Here is a 23,966-nt window from a genome sequence, read left to right on the forward strand (position 1 = left end):
AGTATTGTGCGGCAGGTGTTCTTGTTTGTCTCAGTGAGCTTTCTCAGGGCAGATCGCAAAGAGTCTCTCGCAGGCTGACCTGGGAGGCAAGAACAGAGACAGAGAACAAGGTGAAGTATGGAAGACAAACACCAGAGAATTTCTCCGAGCCACAAGATCAACACCGAGGTGCTGAAAGGCAGCTCCTTACATACACTTCCTATGACCCTGACGGGGAAATAAATGTACGAGATGCAGTCTGCGCCGCATCACACAAATCCCTCAGAATCATGATACACCTCATAACAATTTCACACTACAATAAATAATATATTGTTTTCTTATCCCTTTACACTATGCCCAGCTTCCATTTATTTTGGCTCGTAATCCAGTTGTGGTTGAAGGGCCAGTTGATTTATGAAATATAAGAGATCATAACCAAATTCATCAAACCAAAACAGCTCTAAGCAATTCCCTGTCTGCAAATGTTATTTATTGGAGTCATAAAAATGCATTTCCTTACAGCGTGGGTCTGTAAGGAAATGCAACTAATCACGAATGTGATTAGTTGTAGAAGATTACTTTAAATTGTTGGTTGTCAACATGGCTAAAACAACATTTGTTCTCAAGGGTAGACGTTGACGTATAGCTGCTAAGAAATGCCCCATGGCAGACAGGTCCAAACACGCAAAACAGACCACACCAATCTCACTCTGTGTTTTAAATAATCGTTGTGTAGAATTATTCAGCTCTGGTTTGTTCCGGCTAAAGATTTGATTACTAGAGGTAATCAAGTAAAGGCTAGACTCAACAAACAAACAAAAAAATTACAATAGCCCTTTTGTCTAGTTCCTTGTTTAGGAAGTCACAACATAGATCAGACCAAGGTGTTGTTAGCGCCTAGCTAGCTAGTTGAATTCTTTTAACGCAGTGCTTAAAAACCATTTATATATTGTCTATAACTTTATCGCTGTTGTCTTTTTCTACTGAGCACCAAAAATGCTTTGGTAAACGTGTACTAGCTAGCTTCACTAGCAGTACTTTTTTTAGTTAATTTGGTCACAATAGTACAGAGCAACTCGTGTACTTCCTCCTTTCTTATCGGCACTTCAAAATAAAAGTCTGAAAAAGACCGATGCTGGTTGTTTTTCTGGACTTCACAGCTGATGAATACTTTAGAAAGACTTTGTCAATATATGTTTTGGTGAGTTAATATCTCCTCGTACCTCTAAATAATTATCAAGTCTAAAAGACAAATGTACATGATGGGTTTTTTTTTGTTTTCATTGGTAGTTTCATTATTTACACTTATCGAATTTAAACCACCGCTGATGTAACGTTAAATAGATTTTAGATGATTTACCATACTGTCATATTCGTTGGACTTAAAGGATAAAAAAGTCAATATTTTTACCTATTTAAGCCTGAACATCATTATCCGGTCAATACATTATTGACTGCAGCCATGAGATATGAGGTAATTGCAGCGGATGTATTTTGTTGCACAGCTGCTGGAATATGTAGACTCCATATGAACGTACACGCGTTGCTTGGTATGCAGGCAGCGTCTTTACCGCTTGTACACACCACCCTCCTGACTCACACCTGCATCCCCCCACAGGTCAAACAATTACCACACATCAGAGAAACCAATTGGGCATGACTAAAATATCATTGCCGTGCGACTTTGTCCTTATGTTTGGTGTCACTCGAGCCTAATTTAACCCACTTTGTCCAAACGGTCGAGGAGAATCGAGGACACGCTCTCCAATTCTGGTGGCCCCCCGAGCATTTCCTGCAAAGTCTGATGCACAGCAAGAGCAGCCGCGGATGCGCCGGCGCTGATTTCGTAGCCAGCAGAGTGGCTGATGGGGTGTAATGAGCGAGAAAAGTGGGGTAACAAAGTAGAACGGCTTGCTGGAGGTTCTGAGGTGATGGGTTTTTTTTTTAAAAAATGAATCTGAAAATAAGACCTTGTGATTGAACCATTTGCAGAGTAAATACAGTGCTCAGAAGGTTTTTTACATACCACTTGAACTGTTTAATATTTTGTCACATCCTCCGTAGTGATTTTTTCAAAATATTTTAGACTGCAAGCAAACAAATCAGTGATGCAAAATTGAGTAAATACAAATCAGACAAGCGTGGCATGCATTTGTTCAGTCTCTAAAAAGCACATTGGGAAGTTTAACTTCCCTGCGATTCGACATATTAAATTGACTATTCGTGACCATGCCTTGATATTAAACCATTGAATTGTGACTGAATCTGTATATTTAGAAGTGTTATCTTCTGTGGGGATGATGTGTTTGAAGTAGAGGTGGGCGGATCGATCCAAAATACCAAATTGGTATCAATATCGGATCAATACTGTCATGGTAAGATCAATACTTCAGTTTCAGACTTTCTTTGGAAATCTTTAGTTCAGTTTTGTATTGCAGTTTCTCAAATCTACCTCTAAAATAATTTCTCTTTTGATTTGCTTTCAACTGCTAGTGTTTCTCACTTTTATTTAAATCCTGTTAATATGTTTTTAAAGTATTCTTTTAGATAAACATAAACTTTGTCTGGATGCTATCCAACATTTCAACAAAATAACACAAAGAAAAAACCACAAACACAACTGAAGGCCTGAAGTTTGATAATATATCAAACTTAAAGAAAATGTATCGGTATCAGTATTGGCATCTGTGATACGTTCCTGTATCTTATTGATATCGGATCGATACCAAAATACGCACACGTTTAGTTTGAAGTGATGTGCAAAGTTGATTTTCTGACACGTACAATGTTTTGCCAACTGCAAAGCAAGACTTCTTGAAGTTTGAAACAGAATAGTAGTAGTTTTGTCTGCAGATTTTCCAGGTTTTGCTGTAATTCTCTCTGTAAACGGTTGGGAACTCATGCAATCTGGTATTTCGAACATTTGGGTGTGTACAAAGAAATACACGGGTAAAATGATGATAGTGATGAAGTAGTAGTGCTCCTAGCAGCGCTTTTTTTTTTCTCCACTTACTCCTTTATAATTCATGCAGCGCGCTCTGCTCCCTCTTGCTGCTCCTCCAGTCGTGCATCCCTCCCTCGTCACCTCCTCCCCCCTCCACTCCACCAAATCTTACAAAAAAACTGAAACCTCTCATCCGTGTGGCTTCATTCTGACGAGCGCATTGTTTCACTTTCAATTTCCATTCGCTCTGCTCGGCCGTAACTTAGTCTTCATGTATTTCTTTTGTCCTCGTAAATCCTGTTTAAATATTGATAGAGAAGGGGAGTCGGAGCCGGCCACTCGGTTAGAGCTAAGAGGGTCAAGGATGGCAGCATTTCTCCGCAGATTTCATTAGAGAAGCACAGGAGTGTAAATACGGAAACACGGGAATCGGAGGCCTCCCACCCTCTTTGCTCCCCTCACCCCCATGGATTATGCTCCATAATGTATTCAGAGATGGAGATGGAGGTTGGAGGGTGATGGGGTGTAAAATAGCACATGTAGGAAAGTCCCCCTTTTCTTTTTTCTTTTTTTTCACCTATGAACAGCCCACCACCTTCACAGCCAGATTCCCATTAGTAGAGGAACTGAGGACCGCATGTGCAAATGGTTCCTGCGGATTAGACAGTTAATGCATTTAGGAGAGAGGACTCCGCAATCTCTTGATTGCTGCTGCTGCTGCACCATGCAGGGAAGATACCCAGTCCCTTTGTGGCAACAGAGATTTAGAGTAAAGTGAGTAGATAAGGGCGAGGATGCGCGACACACTGATGATATACACACACACGCACAAACACACATGCGCGCTCATCAGAAGATTAAGGGTTGACCAAGGAGGCTCGATGTGTGCCCCGTTATTAAAGTCAGCATGGAAATGAGATCTTTTCGAAGAAAGAGGAGCAGACGGTCGACCTAGCTAATCTTATTAATAAGCGTCTGGCTTGTTTTCAGATTCTTACTTTTGGTTCTTTTCCTTCACGTCCTAAGAGCACAAAATGAAAATTGCTGTGTGTTGTGGAAAGCTAAACCTGGGCGCTTTCCTTCAGCGGGGGCAGGAATGTCGGTCGATAATTGTTTACAGGGCCACACTGAAAGAAAACGGTTTAGAGGCTTCAAAAGAGATTTAGGCATAAGTTTATTATCCAGCAGGACCTCAAACATATCCTAAAGTATTATGTAAAATCAACCTTTTGAGTTCTTTTATCATGTTTGAATGTTATTCCTTCATCGAAAACATTCCCCGAGTGTTGTTTTGACTCATTCATGCATGATTGAGAAATCCTTAAATCTCCCATGGCAACCATCCTGGTTGCCTGAACGCTTGGTCTCACTGAGTGCCGCCTGTATTTCCACGGAGCTCCTCCTCTGAACTTCCACCTCACAGAGCTTCTCTCCCCTGACACTCACCCCCCACTCAGCTCCTTCAGACTAGCGGCAGCAGCAGTAAGCAAACACTTGGTGAAACTGCGACTGCCCCTTTAAAAATGCTATAAATTCTAACATTCAGAATGACCTAATCAAAGTCCAGACCTAAATTCAATAGAGAACGCTGCAGTGCTCTAAACTGATGTCAACAGATGTTTTCTATCCAACCTTGACCCAGGTTGAGTTGTGCAGAAGAGAAAAATCTGTTTTTATGTTTGCAAAACTTGTATCCCTCCTCCCAAAAAAAATTAAATAAATAAATGAAAAATAAAAATGTACAGATGTAACAGCAGTAAAAGGCGGATCTACAACGTTTTCCTTCCAGCTGGGAGGGCAGGCGGCACTATGCTGTGTGACCTGCTCTGCCCTGATTTCTCTGAATCTGAACTCACGCCCTCTGGCCAAAATGTCATCAATCCCTTAAAGTCCTCAGCATGAATAGCTTGACTGTTAGAGTCGGCTCCAGATGCAAAGGAGCGTTCACTGCTCAATCAGGAACAGTGAAAGCATTCCTCTGCAGTAACAGCAGCAGCAGCGGGATGTGGGGGGCCAGGGAGATGCTGAATTTGTATTTTTATTTTTCCTCCATCAGTTCAGAACTGAGGCAGCAGCGTGAATATCGGTTATCATCAGGCAGACAGTGGAAGAGTTTTTAAAGTCTTTCTCGGATGGTGGCGGCTGCTGGTGGGTTTTTATTTTATTTTATTTTATTTATTTAAAGAGCCAGACAGGCAGCAGGCAGCAGGGAGGGGCCCCTGCTCTGCTGAAGCGCAGCAGCAGCAGCTCCAGTCCATCTCTGCGCTAAAAGCCACAGTGAGTCAGCTGAGCTGCGCGCAGGTCCGCTCCGATGAATGAATGACAGCGAGAAGAAGGAGAGGCAGCCGGGAGGTGCGGAGAGGGAGGAAGAGGGTGTCTGTGGGTTGGTGGGGGTGGGAACCCCTGCGTGATCTGGGATGCAACTCTGGAGAGTCTGGCATGGAAAAGCCGAGGTACCGGAGCGAGCTTGTTGACGCATAATCCCACCCGCCCCGCTGGCACAGGGAGGGGGGAAATCTAGCCTAAACTCAAATCCTTCAGAAGAGATTTACGGAGCTGCCGCTGCGGGTTCAACCTTTCAGAAGACGCAACATTTCTCTCATTTTTTCTTCTTTTTCTTCTCTCTCTACCACCTCCGCGTGTTATCTGGTGACTATCTATCTATTTTAGCATTTTTTTCTTTCTTTTTTGGATACTTGAACCAGAAGACCAAATACGCAGTAATAAGAATTAGGCTGTATTAAAAAAAAAAAAAAATCTTCAACTGGCACCTGCACGATCTCTCTTCTCTGGATTGATACGGCGACCAGCCTCACATATCCCAGGTAGTATTTGATCTCGATCCGCGTCGTTTGTACACCCGGGGATCCGGAGCCACGATGACAGGCCCCCCGCTGGTCCCTCGGCCCGCCTGCTGACGGTACCGGGCAGGATGGGAGCAGGTCTGCCGCTATTAGGATCTCGAACCAGCCGATTCATCAATGGAGGAGGAGAGTGACACCCGGAAAATCAACAACAGCTTCCTTCGCGACCACAACTATGCAACCGAAGGTATTTTTTTTTATATATATAATAGACCAATTTCATGCTGGAGGGAGAGAAAAGTCTAAAAATAAAAAATCCATTGTAGCGACATGAAAATCCGCGCATAAGGGCGTTATGGGGAACTTATTTAGACACTTCACTCCACCGCGGTTTAAACCGAGGTGGAGAAATTAATGTAAATAAATTCTGGTTATATAAAGATCCATCTTGTCTGTGTTGCAAATGGACATGAAGAGGTGGCTTCCAGTCACACCTGCTATTTTAGAATGACCAGAGGAATTAGGACATCTTGGGCAACAGGGGATTAAATCATCCTGTGCTGCTGCTCCTCTAATCTGGATGCGATGCTGTTTAAATAATAGGAGGGGGGAAAAAAGTGGGCTTTCCTCATTCACTTGTTGAGAATGGTTACATGGAAAGAGTCCTAATTAGGGGAAGGTAACACAATGAAACATGGACCAGTGTTTTCTGTACATGGATTCGTGCTGCTTGATGTTTTCACAAATTCTTTCATTTTCAAAATAGCTATAAAACATGATGATTGGGGGGTGGGAGGGGTGTGACATGATCTTAGCTGGCAATTTGCCATCATACCATCTTTAAGTGATCCTGAAATACCTCAAACATTAACATATCAGAACACATACTGTGAATATTATATGTGTGTGGTCTGTTTCGGATTATTATTATCTACCAGGCCTATTTTAAAGCCAATTTCCCACAAAGTCCAGAAACTGGACTGGAGACCTGTTTTGATGCAAAATGTTACCCAGCCCTAAAGAAGCCATGCATCATGATCTTTATGCAAATGACCTACAGACCTAAATCTTACAGGAAAGCTGAATTTCTAAGGATGTGCTTTGCTGCAGGGTGGGTCAGAGCCACCGCAGCTTCTTCTTCTTCTTCTTCTGCTTCTGCTTCTTCTTCTTCGCTTGCCTTGGCCTCTGAGCTCAGGTTACAGGTGCCACTGCAGGCCAGAAGGTGGACAAAGTCAGAGCATAAATAAAGGCAAAACATCTCCCATTCTCAGATGGTTTTTTTTTCCTCCCTCTGCTTCTTCCAAATGTATGGGGGGAGCCCCATCATTTGCTCAGATTTGGCACTTATTAGATGATTCCCTGTCACTGCTAAACACAGTCGCTGCTTCACAGCGAGAGAAGGCAAAGTGGGGGTGGGAGTGATGGATATCTTTGTTTGATGTCTGAGCTGGGATGAAAAACGGGAGGGGAATCTTCTTCGCTCTGTCTCGCTCCTTTTCAGCGTGTGTCGTGCATGCGTTAGATAAAGGGAGCAGAGACGAGGGTTGCACAGATTGTAAAATGAGTCTCCTTGAAGAAAAGGTCTGCCTAGTCTGAGGCCCATCTGTGCCTTTCGCACATCTACTTTTGTCATTTTTTTTGTCTTTTACGGCTGCTGTTTACGATCGATTGTCAAACGTCATGTATCATGGGCAAGTGTGCGTGCGCCTGGGTCTGTGTGAGTGTGCGTCTTTTAAGTGCTATGAAGTCAGTCTCAGAGCCAAAGATCACCACACAGGCCAGTGTCGGGTCCACCGCCTGAGCTCGTAAATTCACCAAAGTGCACATGTTCCGATCAGGTCCGTTCTCTTCAGACCACACACACACACACACGCACACACACACACGCAGGGCGGTGAGAGCCAGTCGGGTTTACCCTCAGGCTATCTTAGTCCATGACAGCAGGATACTTTAATGATGTCATGTTTTAATGATGTCACCCATGCCGACCCTTGTCTAGCACCAATCCCACGCCTCAGCGGATCCATTGGTGGCTACTAATATGGGCCGGCCACCCTGAGCTGGGTACAGAATCAAGTCAAGGATGGCTAACAATTTTTTAGGAAGGGCTTCTGGTCAATACCTTGCTTCGCTCTCTGAATGTCTTCGGCTTGGATAAACAGAGTAACTTTTCTTGCAAGGTGAAGAACAAAACAGCTACCCAGGGCTTGAACGTGGCCTGGTAAAAATCAGCTCCTTGCTCTACGTTTTGCTTCATTCAAAGGGTCTGGACTCATGGTTATTGAGAAGTGATTGCTTGCTGGACGTGTGGCCTCAGTTGGAGTTTTAATTTTGACCCAATTCCTAATGTTTGTGACGTATAACGCCCGATTTGACGCTACGAAGCTTGCCGGAAGTCGCCTGTGGCATAAACAACCCCTCCCCCCCACTGTGAAGCAGAAAGAGATGCTTGTTAATGTTGATTCAATATTTCAACGTGGATTGAACGGCTTTTTTCACTTCCTCCACAGAGATCGCCAATCAACAGGCAGGTTACAGCTCATTGTCCATAACTTCTCCTTCTGTTCACTCATTTTCTCTGGTTGAAACTCAACCGGAGAACTCGAACTCAGTGGGGGAAAGCCCAGACAGAGGAAGATCCAGGCTAGTTTGGATCTAGACTTTTTGAATTGAATGACGCATCTGGAAATCAGCTGATGACCAGAATCAGATGGTCTTCAGCCTGTCCACCCCCTGCAAACAGAAAATCAATATCTCTCTTCCAGTCATTAGCCCCAGCATAGCGAAGTGCCTCCAGAACACGCCTCACTATGAAAGTTTTTAAGGAGGGAGAAGACTCAAAGGTAGCTACTTCCAGTATTGGTAAGGTCATTGGTAAAAAATCAGAGGAAGTACAAAGGGTACAGAAAGTTATCTTTTTCTTAAGAGGTATGTTGGCTTTTTTAGCAGCTGCTGGTCAATTTGCTCCTTTGCCATTTGATGCTTTTGCAGATCTGGCCTCTTCTGGGGAAAATAGTGGAATTGGCAATAGACAGCTTGGACCTGATTTCAGGATTTTTTTTTTATCCTCTTGAGTTTTCAACCTCTGTTTGTCGTAGAATCAAAATCAACTTTATTTTGCCAAGATTATGTGCACGGACACAGACAGGAGACACTGAATTTGGAAATACTGGCAGCATTTTAGAGATCTGAAAGTTATGGCAGGGATCTGCATTGGAATTGAAAATGGTAGTTTAAAATATTTTTTTCATCGTTTTAAATTTGTGACGCCCTGTTTTACAGAAACCCTGTTCTCTGTCACACACTGTGTGACATCACCTCTGCTCCTGATATGATTTTGACGCTTTTATTACAGAGGCAACTTAGAAGTTGAATAAACTGAGAATCTCCAAGCTGGTAGAGCAGGTCAAAGCAGAACAAAAACCAGAAACTGGAAATTGGTCAACACAGCTCAGTATTTTCTAAATCCTTACACACTGATAGTTTAAAAAAATCTGCCTTAGTTTTGGAGCTGCTGTGGCTAGACATTAGCTTCAACCTTTATTGAAAACTAAACTGTTTATACAAACTGAAGACCTTCAGAGAGAGACTCACTCTAGCTAATATACTTACACTCTCTTCATATAATGGATGAAGTTGTCAAATAGCAACACGGTGTGTTCAAAAATGTAAATAGATACCCCTCTGTGAGGCAAGACCTAACGTAATGTCTGCTCTGATATTGATTTTTGATTCTTTACAATTTAGTCGCCGGATCACGATGACCTAAAGACCCGTCGGTGGGGACACGTGATCCCTTCCCTTCCACCCCCTCGTTCCTCTACCTTCCATCATCTCCGTCTCTCAGATTTTTGCCGTTTCGCATCCCTTTGATGCGACGCTTGTACAAGCCCGCGCGTGACCTCTTCAGCCCCGAGAATACTGACGCTGTATTCTCACAACCTTTGCTGCCGCCTCCGATGAGAGCCGAGCGGGTCCCGGTTGCCCGTGCCAACGCAAACGGCCCGGGGCCACACTTTAGGACCGCGGCATGAAAAGACTTAGCCCACCATACCCTTAGGTCCCATCCATTATTCACTAAGAAACACTCAAACCGCAGAGCCCTGCCTTCTCGGCTTCGTGGTGTGAGGAAGACACCGCGCATACGTGTGTGTGTGTGTGTGTGTGTGTGTGTGTGTGTGTGTGTGTGTGTGCGTGTGTGTGTGTGTGTGTCGGGGGGGGTTAACATTGCGAGGTGGCGGGGGCTTAATGGCAAGCTGTGAAGTTGGGGGGCAAAGGGGGGCAGCGAGTCGGACTCTTTCTTCAGCAGCTGCTTTCATCCCCTGATTAGCTTCTTATTAAGTCGGGGGCGCTATGAAATTTTAATGAGAATTTATTAAAGAGTACCCGTCGTGTTGCAACTGTAGCATGATGACAAAAAAAAAAAATGCCCCATTTTCTCCACTGTGATACGGCTTCCTGCACAGCTAGCGGTTGATGCAGTGAGCTCGAGTCGTTTCCCCGCACCGTTGGCCCGGAGGCTCGGCGTTGTTTGACCTTTCAGGAGTTTGTGAGGGTGATGCATTTGTAAGTTTTGATAGCTAATTCCCGCCTCCTGCCGAGGAAGCGGCATCTCTCCCCCAATCCCTATTGTGTTTTGGTGAAAAGGTCACCAAAAAAACAAAGAAAAAAATAGTAATAATAATAAAAGGAATAATAAAAAACAGTGTTTCAATCTGTGCTGTAGACGTCTGAATCATCGATTCACAACAGCAAGATGAAAGAGATTGCAACAAGGCAACCAGGCGGGGGGAAAAGAGAGAGTAGCTGCTCTTGTTTTGGTGGTTGATCCCGATTCCACACACCCTCGGATCTCTACCATCCCCCCCTTCACTCTCAATCTCGTCTCTGTTTTCAATTTCTGACAGAATACCAAATAAAACAGCATTTCAAATGATGCCTCACGGTATTCAGCAGTCAAGCTGAACCGATTTCACTCTTGGCACCAGTTTCTCTGCTCAGTCTTGTCCGTTGTTTAGTCTGCCGTCAGATGTGTGCCACGGCGACGTGTTAATGAAGTGTGAGAAGAGGAGCTGAAACACGTCTTGGCCGTTTCGACTATTTTTATTTTTTTTTTTCACTCCCTAAAGTGTTATGGGATTGGGAAAGAAACATAAAAATCACTTGGTTTTGCTCAAAGATACAACAAGCACAAAAGCTTCCTCGGAAGGGGGAAAAAAAGGCACGGTGTTCACACACACCAAGCATCGGTCTCAAAGGGCTGATCCTGGAGAAACCAAGTTAATTAGCTTGTTCTCCCCAGATCTCTACAAAGAGAGTCATGCTCTTCAGATGAAGGGAGCTGCATTGTGCTCTGCCGCTTTGTGTGCGGCTAATAAAGCCCAATAAAGCCCTAATCATATGTCTGGGCACCAGGTCGGTAAGGCATCGGCTCTTTATTCAAAATTCTGATTGATCTCCATTGTCGCTGGTGTAAAAAAACGCAGCCATTATCAGCTGCTGTAGTCCTGCAGAAGGAAGGTCTTTATGTCCTGACACGAACAGAAATCACGAGGTTTTGCGTGTTCCTGGAAGAAAAGAGCGAGTGTGGTACATTTCATGGATGATCAGCGGCGGAACAATGCCGGCAGGTGGAAAGAGAGTGCGAGAACAGACCAGAATTATCCACCCGGTCTTATCCTTTGACGCAGGCAGCTCAGCACAAGTGATATAATCCTCTCTTCTCCATGTTTCCTAATGCTAACAAAGCTTTAGCACGCCACCACGTTGCTCACGTCCCTTCCCGTCTATCTTGAATTACAGCTCGCAGCTTACGCAACCAGATTTCCATGCAGTTGTGGGGGGTTTTTTGGGCTTGTATGTCTTACACAACCTCCCAATGTCGACGTATCGAACCTCTGTTTGCTTTCTTTTTTTTTTTTTTTTGTATTTGCTTTTCCACCAGGTCAGGATTACGCCGTCCCGAGGTTAGCCGGGTCACTCCTCCAGTTTTAGTCCTCAGGGTTATCAAGCTATCTAAAGGGAACGGCTCTGTGGTTTATTTCGCCGGATCCTTCCTGTTACTCCTGATCCGCTGCGCCTGGGCGTCTATAAAATACATTCAATATGCTTCTGGTTCCTCCTGCATTGTTTTCATTCCAGAATCAATGCATATCTATGTTTCCACCCTACTGGTCGGATCGCTGGCCATCAATATTACATGCTGAAGGGGGGGTGGATTGGATTGGCAAGCAGAAACTAAAAGAAATCTGCTCCATGGTGGAGTTTTTTCTTTCTTGTTTGTGTTTTTTAAATTCGGTTGTACGTACACGCATTACAGCAGAAGGCCGACAGCCTTGTCTGCATTATTACTGTTGATGGATGTGTGCTATCCCAAGCATCCCCTCTGCAACATCAAGAAGCGCTGACCTGTCTTTGTTAGACCTGGCTAGCCACAGGATTTATGGGCTTCATCTGGTTATGGTCTGCTGATATGGACGTGTGTGTGTGTGTGTGTGTGTGTGTGTGTGTGTGTGTGTGTGTGTGTGTGTGTGTGTGTGTGTGTGTGTATGTGTGTGTGTGTGTGTGTGTGTGTGTAAGTGTGTGGATGTGTAAGAGAGATAGAGACCGTGTGTAAGTACGCATTTGATCAAATCAACCTCCTGGATGCTGATTTCTCCCGTCCATCTCGATCCCGCCGACCCTCCTGATAGGGGAAGTCTTTCTCTACCATCCCGACCGCAATCCTTGTGTTTCCCTAAGACGAAAATTCAATTTTTGCCAATTTAAACCAAATTCCATCAGTGTCTCAGGCTGGATAGATTAATTTCCCTCATGTGGAGTCATTTGCATGCAGAAAAACTCATCTATCTGCAACGCTGCCGCGAGTTTCCGCCTCGCTGCCAGGGAAATGATTGAAGGACGTACCCGTGTGTAAACTGGTTAAATGGCATCCATCAATTACTGTTTCCTCGCAGTGGGCTAATGTGATGATGATGAGCTAGACGAGAGACAGTGAAGAGGGACCAAGGAAAAACAAAAAAAAAAAAAGATAGAAGTATGTAGAACTACACTGAAATATGCATTAATTTTTTTTAAAAAAGGCATTTTTTTTCTTGGGAGGAAGAATGCTTTGAGAAGTTATGGTGTCAAAAAGACAAACTCCCCCTTGCCCCTCCATTTTTAGTAAAATACCAGAGAATGTCTCCTGGTGGCCAGAGTTTTCTTATGCTGCTTGAAGGATGGATTAACTTGCATATTGCTGGCCAGCAAACTGAAAGTAGTTTTCCATGTGTATCCTGCACATTAATGTGGCCATTTGGAAATATTTCCCAGTGTGCATGGGTGTATTTGAGATTCTCATGGTGTGACAATCTGGAGTAATAACATCATGACTTCATTTTATACGCAGAAAACCTTTAAAGAAAAACGTAAGAATCAATTCATTGCTGATTCTTGTTACGTAAACAAAAAAAATCGACTTTTGTTTGTCTAACATGCTGGCTGCTCATCACACTGTCTGCTAATGTAGCAACGCTGCATTCAGCTGCTCAACAGGAATCCCACTCAACACTAACCAGCTGTTAAGTTTCATACACTCTTTCGTGGAAGCAAATGTCTCCAAAAGAGCTGAAGTCATTTTTCTTGTGATTGAGGAGAAAGTCCAGTTGTGGCAAACGGGAAGGTGGAGGAGGGCAACACTTTATTAATCCCAATCCAGCCACAGACAGCTCCAGTCCCTCCAGCAGTGGTTTAGGCACGTCAGTGAAAGTGCTATAAACCTGCAGCATGACAGAAAATCTCGTAAAGCATCGAATAACTTGATATTAAAATGTTCCATGGCTAGTTTTGTTATGCAATCAGAGAAATACCTTGTAATTCTGACAAAATCCATTTGCCTGAGCTCTTCAGGGTGAATCCAGTTTTATACCAAATAAATAAATAAATGTCTCCTTCTGTTATCTCCTTTTTGTGCTCCATGTTCATCACCATCACATCACGTCAGGAAGCAATAATTGATGAATGTCGGTTAGCTGGTTCCTGAAAGCGTGTAGGCTTCAATCATTTCTGTGGTTTCTTTCAGTATTTTAACATTTTGGCAGGTTTGAATTCATAACTGTTTAAATTTTTAAGCTAATTGCTTCAGGCCTGACTATGATTGTTACGCTACGACAAGCTCTACTTCTGTGAAGCTGCTGACTACAGATGCTACAGATGCTACCTGAGCAGATAGCCTTACTTACTAACTAGGTCATATCAGATTTTTATATGTCTGTTACTCTGTCAAGATCATAATGGCAAAAGTTTTTGAATATTTTAAGTAAAAAAAATACTACCATACGGCTACCATAGCAAGAAAAATGATTGCAGTTTTAAAACTGTAAATTAGTCTGGTGGCAGTGAGAACTGTTGTCTAAAACGATCAAGATTACACAATGCGACTATTTATTTCACTTCTTTAACTTTAGTCCAGTCTGTAATTAGGTCAGAATTTGTCTGCCGTGTAAAAGGCTCAGTAGTGTCTCTAATCAAATATGCTCAGCCTCCTCCTCATGGCATTATCAACACGGGATCATGAGGATCCCTCTGGCTTCGTCTGCGAAAGTCTCTCTCTTTCCCTCTCTTTTCCTGTCTCTCTACCAATTAACGGAAACGAGGAGGGCTCGTACGCGCTCACGCGTTGGTACAAAAGCCCTCAACACTTCCAGTCGTTTTCAGCATGCAGAGATGAGCCCGACTACAGGGACTCTATTGTCTGAAGCCGTGTGCTGCAGCGAGTCGCCCTCGCTCACCCAGACACGCAGGCAGCTTTTTCACTCCATTGCAGCACTTTCCTCTTTCTCTGTGTGTCTGCTGAATTACAGCTAGCATCAGCAACTAAGTCTGAGAGCTATTGGCACAGACACACTCGCGTACGCTCCGCCGCTAGTGATGGAAACGGTCGCCATGGAAACATCCCTCCTCTCGCTCTCGCTCTTGCTCTCTCTCTCTCTCCGCGCTCGGCGCTCCACCAGCAGCAGGTCCACAGAGGGCGCGGGGAGGGGGTGCGGAACAACAAACGCTCTCATTTTCCATCTAATATCATTGTTACTGCTAAACCGAAGGGCTACCTCGACTGTAGTGTGTGTGTGTGTGTGTGTGTGTGTGTCGGTGTGTGTATTTCAGAGAGAAAGACACAGACACAATGCTTTGCCTTTTTAGCCTGGGGCTGTGTAATAATTACAGTCACCATTAGCCTCTGCCTAAATCCAGGCAGCTGTATGTCAGCGAGGAGGAGAGGAGATGTTACCTCTAGGGTAAGGTGTCTGTTATTTACTTTTTGGGGAAAACTGCAGGTATGCAAAAGCACACAGGCATCTGAAACAGCATCAGCTACTGGGCAGCGTGGAGTCCCAGGCAGTTGTAGTGACAAGAGCAAAAAGCACGACTACAGTTAAAAGAAAAAGAAAAGAAATGACAGATTGTTTCACTTTAGCCAGACAAGAGCCTGAATTGTCAAGCGGTGACTCACGCACTGGTTTCTCCTAACCTATTTTCCACCAAACTGGGTTTCTGTGCCAAATAGTCCTTTGTGGGTTGGTCATAAGAATCCCCTTCTCCCAATTTTCTCCTGAAATGTATTCTAGAAATCCCTCTTCTAGATCTCCCCCGTAGGCCTTTTTTTTCTCCTCTCTCTCTCTCTGCATGTCTGGTTGCTCCTGTCCACGCTGACATTTCCTCCCTCGCTCTGCTCTGCTTCCTGTGTTCCAGCTGACATTATCTCAACGGTGGAGTTTAACTCGACGGGGGAGCTGTTGGCCACAGGGGATAAAGGAGGAAGAGTGGTTGTCTTCCAGAGGGAGCAGGAGGTAGGAAATGCCAACAATTCAATGCTAATTGTGCTGCCCTTTTCTGCTGAAAGCGTTTGACAGACTCATAACGATTTAGCTGGATTGTTTGTTTTTGATTTGGTGTTCAAATATGAAAAGAAACACTTTGCTGTTTGTCAGGGGATGCAGCCGTCTCTGCACTTCTTAACACTTATTGAAAAGAGTATAAAAAAAGATTTAGTAGCATAGCAGGAGTAGCTTAATCTAATACCACAATTAGTTAGACTGAGCTTTAATTGTCTATTTGACTACTCATTTTCTCATGATGGAGCATTTTCAGTTCGTGGAGTGTGTGTAGTAACCATGAACACACCAAATCCAACCTTTCACACACAGGAACTACTTAACTTTACGTATTTTCAAGTTCCTTAAAAAAACAAAAAAAAAAAAAAACAACCTAGATGGACCTTTTTGATTTAGCTGAAACATCTGTTTATCCCACATAAATGGACTCTTGGTCGTCTTACCAACCGCTTTACACTAAAACCTGGTTCACAAAACCTTGTCAACACAAAACATGCACTATACACCGAAATACAGCTCAGAGGTGTGAAAGGATGTAGCAGCTATTATCACTGAGTCATCCAAGCTAAGAAACTAGAATCCATGTTTCATGCTGATTGACTGAGGCCACGCATTTTTCCAAGTCTGCATCTGATTGGCTCATCTGGCCCTTGTGACGACTCTGTTCCCTTCGAAGCTGCTGAGTTTCTGGACTCACAAAGGGAAAAACAGAGTATATACTCTAGTATTTTGATTTTCCTCCAACGAACAGACTTCATCGCCCTGGTAACTGGTTTTAGGTGTCGCTCAGTTCCAAATCCAAAGTTCTGTGAGTGAACGAATACCTCATTTTGGACCACAGAGTAAGACCTTCAGATCCTCCAGGAGCGATGGTTCTGGTGTGGGAAGTTGAGAAAAGTGGTTCAGAAACTCTGAATTAACAATTGGACTAATTATTTATGTAGAGTTCAAATTAGATGTTTAAATTCTTAACCATAATGTCATCAGCTCCATTTCAAGTCAAGATGCAATATTTATGTCTGTGATGGTAGGACAGGAAAGGATTTTCCAGGCTTGCTCTGTTTTCTCCACATCCAATTCTGAAATATCGGGTCAAATTTTTGCTCCAGCGATGCGTCACGTCAATTGATCCTCCTTCATCTTCCTCCACAGAGTAAGACGCAACCCCATCGCCGAGGGGAGTACAACGTTTACAGCACATTCCAGAGTCACGAGCCCGAATTCGACTACCTGAAGAGTTTGGAGATCGAGGAGAAGATCAACAAGATCAAATGGTTGCCTCAGCAGAATGCAGCGTACTTCCTGCTCTCCACCAACGGTCAGTTCAAGTCTCTCTCTGCCAGGTCTAAGAGGGCGTTCTGTAGTCGTTTGCCAAATTGTGTTCATTTAAATGCTAACTCTGCGGGATTCATTTAAAAGCTGGTGTAAACTGAGATGTTGATGTCAAACAGAAATGCCTGTTTCGGTTATCTGCGAGGCTGCTGCACTTGGCTGAGCAGGTGCCACCAGCAGAAGAGTTTCAAATTAAGGACTTCATGCATGGCTGCTGCTGCAGAAATGCACACACACACACACACGCATACACACACACACACACACACACACGCACGCACACACACACACACACACACACACACACACACACGCATACACACGCACCCCAATGAAAGCACACGCACTCACCAGCTCATACAGACATGAAACACAGAGACGTCTTGTAGATTGCGGGGTTCATGTATGGCTGCTACAGGAGTCCTAGCGGTGGCTGGAGCAGATGGTGGAGGGTCCTGTGGCGATGGCCTCGATGCTCTGACACCAACGTACGCAGTGGAAATTAAAAAAGGGAAAAAACACCCTGACTGCTGCCGCCATCCACTTCAGTAGACCGAGAAGATGAGATGTAACTGGTGTTTACGTGAAGTAAGATTGAAAAGCACCCAGATGGCTTCCTCAGAGGGGGTGTATCACGGTGCAGCAGTGAAATGAAGTCAACTCGTAGATGGATATCGGTGATAGAATGCACACACACAGTCACACACACACACACACACACACACACACGAGCCGCCATTCATCATCTTCGCTGGCTGCTGCCCAGCTACGTGCCAGATTGGCTGCCCTACTCCCCCTTCCTCCACCCTCCGCCCCGCAAACAAGTTGGAGGGGAGGTTTGCTGTTGTGAGCCTCAGTCTGAACGTATTCTGTCTTTATTTACTTATTGTATTGTTTCCACCCCCAGACAAGACCGTGAAGCTGTGGAAGATAAGCGAACGGGACAAGCGTCCGGAAGGATACAACCTGAAGGATGAGGACGGACGGTTCCGGGACCCGTCCACCATCACCACGCTGCGGGTGAGAGGTCGCAGGAAGCTGTCGGGGGGGCGAGGGCCCCATCCGCGTCGGAAGTCTGTCGCTTTTTGTGTCCGGCCGGCGTAAAATTTTACACACAGATAAAAAGAAGGAACTCTGACAAAGACTGAAGGAGTTTGTCCAAAATCCCTCTTGTGTAAATTATCATAGACAACACATTTCCATGCTATAGAAGATTTGACCAACATCTGTACTAAAGGAAAACAATCCCATCCTCAGTGTAATCTCTACTGAAACAAAAAGAAAGCACAAGTTAAATGCTTGAAAGCAGCAATCACCCAACTTCTACTTCTAAAGGAAATTTTAATGATGATACAAGAAATTATGAGATATGATTTCACTCCTTCCTAAAAAAAAAAAAAAACCCGGTAACACTTTAATTGAAGGGGTTTATGTGTAATGAATGCATGGTCATTACTGTTAACATTCGGTAAATAATGACACTTTTAATACAAAGTTGTAACAAGTCTTGCATCAAACGTCCATTAAAAGTGTAATGTTATGTTTATGACAGCACCATGTCGGTCTTATGCACAGCCCTTCAAACAAAGTGTCACCGAAACTCCTTTTTCTCATACATCGCAGTTGTAAAATATGTGATGTAAAGAAAAATGTGACTGAATTCAAAACAGCTAATTGAGATAATTAGGATAAAGTTTGTAATGGTGATAATCAAGGTTGTGAACGTTTTGAGCTGCACTGAGCAACTGGAGAGGAGACAAACAAAAAACTCTTAAACTTTGCAGAAAGCATGAGAGTGGACGTCGGTTCAGCTTTTAGTTGTAAACATTGAATTCTCAAAGGTGCAGCACTTGTAGGCCTTTGAGTTCATGTACATGGAGTGTTGTCGCCAAGGTTTCCTTTACCTCACTAAGTATATCTGCAGTTAAATAATCCAGGGCCGCTTGACTGTGGCAATCCTGTTTAGATGCTGCGAAATCCGGGCTGGAGTGGGAAGCTGAGCGAGAGGGAGGGCGTTTCCCTACGTGGAGGCGTTTTGATAAGAGGTCATTTAAATATAACACGTGTTTCAGAGTATTTTTTATTTAAACAAAAAAAAATCAGGATATTCTGTTTAGAGAAAATCTGCCGAGGCAGGTTGAGGACCGTTGACGGCCCGTGTTCCGGGTTAATGAGGTGCATGTCTCTCTGGACAGCCAGTGAAAGACATGGAAGGGAAGTGACACCCGTGGAGATACAGCGGCCCGCTGAGCTGCCGTGTCTTTCAATCAGCGCCAGCAGCGGACAAAAAAAAAAAAAAAAACAATCGGGGAAGAAGCGTCCGATTTGTTCTCCTGGCTCCCTCCCCTCTTCCCTGTCTTTGTCTGGGTTTTATCTGGCCAACGGGGGGCTGCATGCAGGCCGTTTGCTGGCCATCTTTGAAGCCCTTGCAGCTCTGTACACACTGTGTGTGTGTGTGTGTGTGTGTGTGTGTGTGTGTGTGTGTGTGTGTGTGTGTGTGTGTGTGTGTGAGTGTGCGTTGCTGTACTTGCATGTTTGGCGGTCCTAATTCTGTAGGGTTCGGTTATCATTCCTCAGCAGGGCCTTGCGATGCCCTCGGGCTCTCTCTCTCGTTTTTGCCACCTTCATCGCTTTTTTTCCTCCCCAATTTCTCTGACACAAACACACAAAACGAAGGGCAAGACAGACTTCTTCAGCAGTTAGGAGGCGTCGAGAAACTGAGGCGTGATCACTGAGTTACCCTGCAGCGTCACAATCTGCCTGAGCCAGCACTCCACACAGCCAGAGAGCTGCTCACTTCTCACCTCTGTCTCTTTACCGTTTGTGGGATAAATGGAAGATTGTCGTTGTCTCCAGTGCACAAGGCTAATCCACTCATAAATATACACATCTGAGGATGTCTCTTGGAGACAATGTTGAAATCAAAGAATAATTCATGAATTTAACCGAACACATCAAAGATGATTCTTTTTCTTGCCGTTTTTTCTGGTTTTCTTGATGGTTTGTTTGTTTTTGTTATTTTCTGCATCCACCCCCAGGTGCCCGTGCTGCAGCCGATGGATTTGATGGTGGAGGCAACGGCCAGACGCGTCTTCAGCAACGCCCACACCTACCATATCAACTCCATCTCCGTCAACTCCGACCTGCAGACCTTCATCTCCACCGATGACCTCCGGGTGAACCTGTGGAACCTGGAGATCACCGACCGCAGCTTCAGTATCCTTTTAAAACCCCCTCTGCCTCAGCCATGCACTGCAGCACTTTTATAAATAAGCATAAAGCAGCTTATTTAAAATTTGACAGAGAACATATGACAAAACTGCCCTCTGTCCTGTACTTTAAAACTCAAGTAGTAAAATACTCCAAATTGTTGTTCCGGATAAGATTTGTGCTCATTTTTTTCCAGACGTCTTTCCTTAGCAGCTGCGTCTCTCAGACATCGTAGACATCAAGCCAGCCAACATGGAGGAGCTGACGGAGGTCATCACCTCGGCCGAGTTTCATCCTCAGCAGTGTCACACCTTCGCCTACAGCAGCAGCAAGGGCTCCATACGTCTCTGTGACATGAGGCAGGCAGCACTCTGCGACAAGCACTGCAAATGTGAGTACATGAGAAGAACAAAGACCATTAGGTGTCGCAGATTAGGACAAGGTGTGGCTAATCCATCTTAGATCTCTTATAGATTTTCTCTGACCGGATGCGCACACAGCCTGCACTGGTGTTTGTGGATACCATCAGACAGACCTCTCCTAAAACCCTTTTTTTTTTCTGTATTTCATTTTTTTTTACCTTCTAATTGTCACTTTTAAATGTTCTCAAACAAGCTTGTGATTACCACCTGCTGGTAATTTTAAAACAATATATACAGCTCTGGAAAAAGAAAAATTAAAAACTGCTTAAAATGATCAGTTCCTCTAATTTTACTTTTTTTAGGTAAACGTTTGAGAATAATGAACGTTGTTCTTTTACTCTACGAAATACAGACAACATGTCTCCGAAATCCCAAGCAAAAATGTTAGTATTTATTTACAGGAAACGAGAAATGGTCAAAATAAAATAAAAAAAGGTGCAGTCCTTTCAGACCTCAGATAATGCAAAGGAAACAAGTTTACATTCATTTAGAAACAACAATACTAATGTTTTAACCTGGGAAGATTTGGTGGAATAACCATGAGGTTTAATGTTTTTTTTCCAGAGCTGGATATATCTTGTGCTATTTAGTGTATTTATTACTTTAAAATAACCTTTGAATTCTGCTAAAAAAAAAAAAAAAAGTATACTCAAAAATGTTTATGAATGGTTTGGTTAATGCCAGACAGAACTGGAAAATTTATTTTGATTTAGTATAAAATGACTCACAACAAGCTGAAATAAAAAAAATTAAATAATAATAATAATAATAATAATAATCCTAATATGCCACAGAATGATGCATTCATTTCCCCCTGAACCGGTCTGTTTTAATGTACAAGTGACAGCCAGATGATCAATATGGCACAATTGATAAACCATCAATAAATCCTCAAGCGTGACTCCAACAACGAGCGTCCTTCTCTAAGCCTTAACATCGCATGCAAACACTTGGCTCAGATGAATAATGAATACATTGACATTTACGCTGGCAAATCAATGTCATAAGAGCAATTGCATTAGTCCCTCATGGACACACCTTGTTGCTCGATAATGTCACTCATTTCCTCGGACATATTGATGAATCCACTGGACTGTGTGTTAACGTGGCCTGTTGAATATCACATGAGCATCGGAGGCTCCGCTACAAGAAAAAAAAAAAAGATTCTGGAGGGTTTTTGGAGGTTTGATTGGAGACAAAATAGAAAAAAAAAGAAGAAGAAGAGTCCTGTTGTAAGGATGGAGATATTAATGTTCACTATCTCATCGCACGAAGGTGTAAGCGAGACAAAGAAAGACACAGCTGAACAGGTCAAACACATATAGGCATTGTGTGAAAATTATAAGGCAAATCTTCAAAATTTTAATAGAAGTTTGATTTTAAATATGAATCCAAGTTAAAATCCTCCGCTTCGTACTTCAATAACTCATGGACTGATCAGGCAAAACGTCCTGAATTCAAAGATTTTCCGCACATCTTTTAGGTTTTCGGGTGGATTGTTCCAGAGCTGAGGAACATAGAAGCCAAATACCACAACGCTGTCTCTGCACTTTGCTCCGTTCATCTCTCCAACCATCAGCTTTAGTCTTCCTGGGCGATGCATGAAAAACATGAGCTTTGTTTGCAGGTCGGAAACTTTCAGTTTGGTTATCTGACCAGGTGTTTTCTGTGTTCCCTAAAAAAAAAATATATATATACTACTCATGGTTATCCTGCTGATTGGTTCTCCCACCTGAGCTGGATATTTCTGCTGTTCCTCCAAAGTCGCTACAAGTTGCATGTATTTCTCTGGTTGCCTTCACTGGACTGCAAGTTTGCATGCAGGTGGGCTGCACTCGCATTTCTGTTGAGGTGTCAGGATAATACAGACATTATAATAAAGCATGTTTTTTAATTTGTGAAACATGACTGAATAATGAATTATAATGTTTCTCTATTAAATAAACTCACAATAATAATAACACTTTTTAAGATTGGAGGTTGAAAAGTGACAAAATGTTTAAAATAAATAAATAAATAAAATTGGTGGGTATAAAGGTGCGATTTCATAAAGCAAGCAGACACGCTTGACTGCGCCCCAGAATTATTCTGCATCTCCCTCCAAACCCGTAAATCCGTGAGACTTCTGGTATCAATCAGCGCTGCAGCCGGGATGGATGGATGGGTGAGGGATGGTTAGAGGACTTAGGAAGGGATTGTCAAATGCCCCAAGGACAGAGAAAGGGGGACCAAACAAACCCTCTGCCCTCCCCCTGTTGACTCCCAGGAGACCCCATTATACACCCCTGGAGCGGGAGGGCAGGGTCACACACACACAGATGCATATATACATACACTCTTCCACTTATTCCCAAACACTCCTTCCACCGGCACACATATACGCACACAGAAATCCAACGGGGCTCATATGTGGCCGGTATTTTTGACATTGATTTGTTTTTCTTATCCCTTCCTCATCCCCCTTCATTTTTTCATCTCTGACGCTGCGGCGCTAGTTAGACTCCCCACTGACACATCACAGGCTGATCCTCCAGGCCTCAGCTGAGGAGCGGGCTTGACAGCGGATGGGGGCTTTTTTTTTTTTTTTTTTAAGAGAAATAAAGATGAGATGGGGTGGGGGGGGGAGAAAGGAAGAGCGGGGAGATGCATTGACTTGACAGCTAACGATGGAATGCCTGGCTCCCGTCCCCGGTGTGCTGGCCCGCACATGGATCAGCAGCTGCCAGAGTCAATATGAATCATAACCAATATTTGCCCACCGCGCTGACCTGCCATTATCTCCCCGAGTAATTCCGCAAAGAGATGCAGCTGCAGCCCTTCTGCGATCCAAAGCCGTGCGTTTCTCTGCAGTAAAATAACTAATTTTATTTTTTTGTCTCTCCGTCCTACGTAGACTTCGAAGAGCCAGAGGATCCGTCGATGCGTTCCTTTTTCTCGGAAATCATTTCATCCATCTCTGACGTAAAGTTCAGCCACAACGGGCGCTACCTGATGACAAGAGACTACCTCACTGTCAAGGTGTGGGACCTCCAGATGGAGAACAAACCACTCGAAACCTACCAGGTAACGTATCCGTCGTCTCCGTCGTCTCCGTCGTTGGTCTAAAAAAAAGAAAAAAGAAACCTAATCTCAGCTGGGGAAGTTAGGAAGTTCCATTTTGGCCCGGATCAAATCAAATCATATTGATCTCAAGCTAATCAGTCTTGGTAATACTGTTTCACTGTCAGTCTGCCGCGCCGTAACCTTGTCATCTTCAGCGATTACCCCAGGAGGGCTTATTGAGCCAAGTATCCATTAGAGGGTAGTGTTAGTGCCGATGCGAGCCGAAGGGTGAAACCTCCCACTGTGTGGTCATCGGGGTCAGATCCACCCTGTCTGATGTAGGAAAGTAATCCTGCAG

At 43.9% G+C, this 23,966-nt stretch overlaps 1 protein-coding gene across 2 annotated transcripts in view; it reads left to right on the forward strand.

The window, feature by feature from the left end:
* LOC106921764 (serine/threonine-protein phosphatase 2A 55 kDa regulatory subunit B beta isoform) overlaps window positions 1-23,966 on the forward strand; it is a 50,047-nt gene that overhangs the window by 21,892 nt on the left and 4,189 nt on the right. The window contains exons 1-7 of one of the 2 annotated variants that reach the window (XM_014993641.2): window positions 4,196-5,977; window positions 15,460-15,557; window positions 16,755-16,920; window positions 17,842-17,954; window positions 19,973-20,150; window positions 20,371-20,535; window positions 23,460-23,629. In XM_014993641.2, the coding sequence (XP_014849127.1) occupies window positions 5,908-5,977; window positions 15,460-15,557; window positions 16,755-16,920; window positions 17,842-17,954; window positions 19,973-20,150; window positions 20,371-20,535; window positions 23,460-23,629 (960 nt within the window). In that variant the 5' untranslated portion in view covers window positions 4,196-5,907. Of the gene's footprint in view, window positions 1-4,195; window positions 5,978-15,459; window positions 15,558-16,754; window positions 16,921-17,841; window positions 17,955-19,972; window positions 20,151-20,370; window positions 20,536-23,459; window positions 23,630-23,966 lie in introns of those variants that run through there. The other variant, XM_014993640.2, reaches the window with a different exon arrangement.

This window comes from Poecilia mexicana, unplaced genomic scaffold (assembly GCF_051168715.1).
Source record: "Poecilia mexicana isolate PSO_F unplaced genomic scaffold, ASM5116871v1 scaffold_10, whole genome shotgun sequence".
In the NCBI taxonomy this organism is placed as follows: domain Eukaryota; kingdom Metazoa; phylum Chordata; class Actinopteri; order Cyprinodontiformes; family Poeciliidae; genus Poecilia; species Poecilia mexicana.